Source organism: Dendroctonus ponderosae, unplaced genomic scaffold (assembly GCF_020466585.1).
Source record: "Dendroctonus ponderosae isolate FM_Combo_2020 unplaced genomic scaffold, Dpon_F_20191213v2 Dpon_F_20191213_8, whole genome shotgun sequence".
NCBI classification, from domain to species: domain Eukaryota; kingdom Metazoa; phylum Arthropoda; class Insecta; order Coleoptera; family Curculionidae; genus Dendroctonus; species Dendroctonus ponderosae.
In genome coordinates this window covers 13,409,184-13,415,997 of record NW_026019016.1, presented here as the reverse complement: position 1 = coordinate 13,415,997, position 6,814 = coordinate 13,409,184, and the positions used below count along the sequence as shown (strand labels likewise).

Here is a 6,814-nt window from a genome sequence, read left to right as displayed (position 1 = left end):
GCGTGAGTCTGTGTTAAATTAAGCAAACTATTCGAAGAAGGCAAATCGGCTTTTTCCGCCCAACAAACAATCGCCGGATTTTACGATGCATGCAGAAAATTTCCAAATACAATCAAACTACGCCAGTTAAATACACTTCCCTGAGTATTTAGCTGGCGTTTTATTACAGCGATGTTTGGATATATTCCAGAGTTTTCCAGGAAAACTTTTTAGTTGTGCAGACAAAACCCGTTTATTCTCCGTAACTCTATGCGAGAAGTTTGCGGGTTGGAAAAAAGTGTAAAATGTCACCGGCGAATTTTCGTTCACTCTACCATGAAAGGCCCTGTGCGCTTCAGAGCGCGTTTCTTCTCGCCAGGTCGCTGAACCAACACATAAAGCTTTCATTTCGTGTTGGATTGGGATTTATTGCTATTGGGTTTAGGGATATTAAATATCCAGCAAGTTCTAACCGGCAGACTATCGGAACATTTCCCAGAAGATTAAGTAAGTATCGAGTTTCGTCTTGTAGGATTACGCTAGATGGTTGCATTTTTTCATTACCTGTTTGCGATGTAAAGTCGGAAATCAAGTGGGTCTTGATCTCATATATATAATATCTCCTTGCAGAGTAAGCAGTTTTCATATAAACCAACTGACTGCGCCATGTTTTATTGGTGCAGATCCCGAACTTAAGCAGTTGTTTTTTATCAAGTTTTCTGAAAATCGCCCAAGTGCCTTTTCTCTGTATACTTGTTATGGCCATCAATCGCATAGGGATAACATTTGGCATTATGGTCGGCTTGCTAAGCGGATCTAAATCACTTGACCAGTTGAATGCACTTTCTGGGGGCTAATAAATATTCACTATACTCTAGCAATTTCCACTTTCGACCAGTTAAATCGCATTTAGATTGCGTGAAGCAGGTCGCGTAAGCTATGGGTCTTGTAATTTTTTAATGCCGATTTGGTGCTCAATTGGAAAATCGGTTAATCGCCCGTTTCACGACTGCCGTGATTGGTAGGCATTTTTTTCATTTGTTTGCACAGTGGAGGTCATTCCGCGTCCCACGACTATTTTTCTCCGGCTCTATTGTGCGATCAGAATGATGCAATTTTCATTCAATTGGCATTTGTCGATTGTTGGGCTCTCGATGTTTAGGGACAATGTTGGCGGTTTGCATGCTTCAAATGCTATTAAGGTGCGTAGGAGGTAAATCGAGTTTTTGGTCCATATCAAAGTTTGACATTTTCTAACCCGGGAAGCGCGTTGTTTTTTGACGAAAAAAGTGAGAAGTTTCAGCGTTTTTAAAGTCAGGTGCCTTCTAAAGATGATAAAACTTTCAGACTGCTACCTACTTGGCTTAGTTGGGAACTTGCGATTTTAGAAAGAACAGAGTGTAGTTGAAGGAAAACATCCATATTTACTAAGGTGTCTACAGGGGCGGATCCAGCTTTAAAGTCAGGGGGTGTTATCTATGAAATTAGAAAAATGATTGTCGTTTTATGCAAGGGTGGCGCAAGATTATTGCAAAATTTCATGTTTTCCGTCCCGTTTTGCATGTTTCTCGGAAGCAAAATTATCAAGAACGCTCGTTTTTACCTCATTCTAGAGATAACTAAATGGTCTTTATTTATTCGAGCCACAGAATTCGTTTTGGCATCGTTGGATAGAGAATTGAATGGGCCCCCATGACCTGATGATTTTAAGAAAACTTTCAGCATTGTCAGAGTCAAGTGTCTTCTAAAAATGATCAAACTTTCAAGTTGCTACTTGCTTTAGTTTAGAAGGTGCGATTTTATAAAAGAGAGAGTAAAAACATCAATTTTGAGACCCGCATTTATTAAGCTGGCAAAGTTCACGATTCTAGGAGACTTATGAAACTTTCAGCATCTTGAAAGCTGGGAAAACTTCCAAGTTGTCACTAGTTTTAATTTGGAAGATGCCATTTTTTTTAGAGCAGATCGCATTGAGTGAAATGTTGCGACCAAAACTATTAAGTTCTATAAACTGCCTCACCCTGTATTGAACAAATCGAATAATCGTTTTTACGTTGCTTGTACAAATGCCTCTTTCGGCCAGCTGAATTGATCGTAAACAGTTAGTGCCCCACAACATTTTAATCATTTAAGCAAACGCATAAATGAATGTCTAATTGTCGTTGCATTAGAAATCCAAACGGCTTCCGCATTAGTAAACACCATGCGAAAATTGCAATTAAAACGAAACACGTTGCTCACAGCTTTGATTAAAAGCTGCCATTGTTTTCGCTTGATTGGCCTTAAAAGCTTTTCCATCATTGATTTTGCCGTGTCGATGAAAACGTGCATTTGTTTGAAAAACTAGAAAGCCTTCAGATGTTTCACTGCCCCAGTTCGATGATCAATCGAGTAAGGTAATAAATATAATAATAAAATAAACTGGTAATAAATAGGTTCATTGGCTGGGGAAAAACAATCGGTTCGTGTTCGAACGTTGAAAGTCGTCGGTCGGTCTGATGAAGGACAGGCGAAACGTTTGGGCGGCGAAAGTGGCAATAAAGACACGTGCAGCCGTAACAACTTATTTGATTGTTTCCTTGAATTTGTTATTGCTCAAAGTGGGTCGTAAAATGTAACCGAAATTTGTTGCTACAATCGCTACCTGCTTGTAAGAGCGGCAATTGCGGTGCCAAAACGAGTCAAATTATACCAAAGTAGGAATTAGCTAATACAAAGAACCGTAATTAAAGTTGTAACAAACCAATGGATTGTTTTGAGAAAATAAAAGTGAAGTTGTCCAGGAAAATTTAGTTCGCCGCAACTGAACAGCTAAATGTTGAAGCGTTGAAATAATGAAAGGTTTCCCTTCAGATTCACTAGAAATTTTTTTTGTAACATGATTATGAGGCGAATTTAAGTCGTTCAGTGGCAAAACTCAAGCAAACGCTGCCAGCCCTCAACCATGATTCTCGTAATTGCAAAACCTTTGAAAATATGCATTGAAACCTTGACGAAATGCAATAATAAAATAACTAGTTTCATAAATAGCCTTTATGTAATCTGTGGCGAAAAACCGAGCCATTTACATCCATGATCCACTTCCAAGTATAAACTGCCAAGAAATTGCTCAAATTGCATAAATCTACACTGTAATGACACAAATATGCAGAAGCAGGCGGATTTTCTGCAAAATGAGCTCCGCTATTCGATTACCGCAAATGGAAAAAGTTGTTGTTGTAAGACAGTCAACAATTTATAAGGAAGAGATCGGAATGCACAGTATGCAAATAGATATGAACTATTTGTTGCAAACAGGTAGCGTGTTTACATCGATCAGCCGTTCGTTAATTGTGCAGATCTAACGCTTTAATAAGGCCGCAAATTTCAAGAAATTTTGCTGAAAAGTAACAGTAAATATCAACAATTGGATTAAATAGAATATTGGAATCTAAATCTCATCTAATATGATTAGATCTAGGTTTGAAACCGCTCTTGGGGGTGCCCGAAAAACTAGTTTTTGCGAGTTTTGCTCAATGTGTGCATACAATGAGTAATGAGCAAAACATTCCAAATCTGTCCCAGCTTGAATGCAGGCGATTTTCCTGAAAAACCCTCCCGGAAGAGCGTGATTGACAAGGCTCATTTCCGCAAAGATTTTAAACTCTAGCTGCAGCTGACAAGAAGCGATCTGTTAGAGAAGGCACGCTCAGTGGTCTATTCTAATCCGAGGCATGTGTCGCGACTTCGATTAAATGGGCGGAAATCGACGGAAATTGAGTCTAGTCGCGCTTGAAAAGTGGCATATTTTCGCCACTTTTCCATATTGTTTGTTGTTCGGCAATATCACAATGCGCCAACGTTCCCCGCACGAAGAGCGAATAAAAGGAAAAACTCCCCGCCCGAACCACTCGAACACAAGAGGAAAAAAGAAAGATTGGTATATACTATACAAGGCAACCTACCTAGTCACGATTGTTCGGAAATGGCTTGAAGCTGTTTCGTGTTTGTGTCTAGGCATATGTGATATTTTATATAGAAAGCCACTTTTACATTCTAAGATGGTTTTATTGCCGCTGTGCGACATAACGTATTCTTTAATATACAGGGTTATTCAATTCAGTTAATATTGCTCCTTTGATCTGATGCGTCATTTCAACGATCAGATTGTGATCATTTGCCTATTATTAGTGTCCTTTTCAGGCCTGAGGCTCGTCCAATAGATGGACGACCCTGAGATCCAAGAAACGGTGGAAGCCATCTTGGGCAAAGGGGCCAAAGTAGTCGATTGCGAGAAAAAGTCCTCGATCCGAGAGGAAGAAGTGCTCTACATCAATGGCATTCCCGTCCAATTGGAGGGCCGCGATGGGATGGCCATCAAGGAGGCACTGATGACTGGCCAAGTGCCTCCTTGCGATCTATTGAACAAGCTCCTCATTGACAGGTGAATGGCATAGGCAACTTAGATACATTGGAACCTTAGACCCTTAGATACCTTTAGAGCTTTTGGGACACCCTGTACATTACAAAAAATATTTTTAAAATGTGCGCTCGGCAGGCGTCGGGCAATTCATAAAATAATACTTTTCAACCTTCCGTGCCGTATAGCGTGAATAACCCTGTATACTAGAGCAGTTTGTCAGTTTCCTTCCGAACTTTGTGCAGCTTGAGTGGAATGATTCAGATAAAGAAGGCCATAGTATTCATACTGTGCCCATATTCATAGTCAGTCAATGTGTCTTTCTTTGTCTGCTTCATTAAATTAGGGGCGCGACAAGGACGGATATGGGGCGAGCGTGGAGGGGACCAATTTTAGGAAGGCCGTCGGCAAACTGCCCTGGTCAATTTATTAATTTCCGTACAGGGTGTGTTGAGGAAAAAACGCCCAGTCTCCGACTAACAAAATACCGCCTTACCTACGCAACTGTTGAATTCAACTTCAATTCTTCCCATAACTAATTTCGTTGATTTTAGTGGCATCCTGAAAGCACCAGTCAAACTGGACACGTCGCTATCGGTAAAAAGCACCACAGTGATCAAGGAAGAAGTGACAGTGTCAAGGGATGGAAAGATAGTGGATGAACGAAGCAGAGAAACGAAAGACCACTCGTACTACACTAGCGCGATGACGGAAATTTTCGAGCCGATCAAAGTGCTCCCGACCGCTGAGCTGCTGAATGGAAAGTACAACGGTTGGTCCCAGTCTAGACAATTTGCCCGATTTCCTCATGGATGCAGCATAATTTTGTTGGTTAGGTAGTCCTAACGACACATTCACCAGCGGCTCCAAGTGGTCAAAGTTCGGGAGTAGTTCGAGCGCTTCCAGCTACGAGTCTGAGCACGAGCCGCCAATGAGCTACGGCGTCCCCAAACAGTGTCTTAGCAAGGATTCGGGACATATGACGTCGAGCGCGACTGAGAAAATGGACTTTACTCCCAGCAGCATCGACTCGTTGAGCTCGTACGATGAAACTGACTATATATGCGAGCAGCTGAGCAAGTGTGCGAGTTTCGCACCCACCAATGGGTACACGAACGGATTTTTAGTAAGTTTGGCTTTGGATGAAGGACTGCGGAAATAAAAAATGCGTTTGTGTTTTATTTCCGTTTAAGCAACCCTCTTGGTGTTCCATTAAAACTGACGCCATTGATCATTGTTCTTAGAACAAAAAACTGGCGTTTTTCCCACAGTGAATTTCGCATCGATGAAAGACGCGATCGAGTGCAGACAATGATAGTGACGGCTTCCGTTTGATGGAAAAGTTTCCCTTATGAAAAGTTTCTCCATTAGGCAAAGTGGTGGACGTACGACGAACAATCAATTACCGCTCCATGTGAGCGACGTGGATTCTGTTGTTTACTACCAGCAAGAAATAATGGCGTTATTTGCTAGTGGATTTCAAATTTTGCATGCAATTTTCGATATTTAATGAATCCGGAAGCTTAATTAGAACCTTTGTTTTCAGCCGACGATATTTGGGACTGTTGCTTCGGATCTAACACCAAAGGACTGTTCCAATCGACGGGTGAGTTTCATTTTTTACCAATTAGCTTTGATGCTGTTGTACGAAACACACTAGAACCAATAACTTTCACTTTAGCGTTTGCGTAACCGTTTGCTTCCAATCCGCAAATCACATCAGTGCCATACAGTTGGTATGTGTCTTGTAAATATTTTAGAGCGATTTTATTACAGTCGTTAAAGCGACCCAAATTCCCACACGTATTTAGGCAATATCGAGCTGGTTATTTGACGCTCTATCAATAGAGTTTAATTGAAAATCTATAGTTTCATGGGTTTTTAATTAGTTTATTTTAGACGTTTTTTGTTTGGCTCGCAAGGTTCTTCAATATAATTTTTTTCCAAATATCGATTTCCCAATTTTAATACAAGCAATTTAATACGGACGTTTATTTAATTGCAATAATACTGCTGCTTTTATTGGTGCAAGCAAACTGGCTCCACTCGGTCCGAACCCCATCAACCCACGTGGTTTCCAGGGAAACGCTATTGTTTTCCTATTGGCTCAAAACAGTACCGCTTACATCCAGGAGGGGGGTCATGGGAGTCATAATCCTCCCCCCCCACTCAATTCTCTATCCAACGATGCCAAAACGAATTCTCTGGCTCGAATGGTTCAAGTGGATTTTGCAACTCCAAAAAAAACCACGCAAATCTAAAACTTCTTGAATTCAAGGCTTTTTGAGAAAACTGCCAACATTTCCCCATCCATGGTTCACTTTCTAAAAAGGCCATTTATTTCTGTCTAGATTGATGTACAAATGAGCGTTCTTGCTCATTTTGCCTCCGAGAAATGAGCAAAAACGGGACGGAAAACATGGAATTTTGGCATAA

General features: G+C 40.8%; 2 protein-coding genes across 2 annotated transcripts in view; both read left to right on the top strand.

Annotated features, from left to right (window-relative positions):
• The window catches only part of LOC125505350, a 22,142-nt gene extending 16,760 nt beyond the window's left edge, over nucleotides 1-5,382 (top strand). The window contains exons 2-4 of the mRNA XM_048669039.1: nucleotides 4,162-4,402; nucleotides 4,933-5,150; nucleotides 5,219-5,382. Of these exons, the coding sequence (XP_048524996.1) occupies nucleotides 4,182-4,402; nucleotides 4,933-5,150; nucleotides 5,219-5,313 (534 nt within the window). The 5' untranslated portion in view covers nucleotides 4,162-4,181 and the 3' untranslated portion in view covers nucleotides 5,314-5,382. The remainder of the gene's footprint in view (nucleotides 1-4,161; nucleotides 4,403-4,932; nucleotides 5,151-5,218) is intronic.
• The window catches only part of LOC109539440 (ras-GEF domain-containing family member 1B-A), a 31,392-nt gene that overhangs the window by 19,211 nt on the left and 5,367 nt on the right, over nucleotides 1-6,814 (top strand). The window contains exon 3 of the mRNA XM_019907181.2: nucleotides 5,925-5,984. Within this exon, the coding sequence (XP_019762740.2) occupies nucleotides 5,925-5,984 (60 nt within the window). The remainder of the gene's footprint in view (nucleotides 1-5,924; nucleotides 5,985-6,814) is intronic.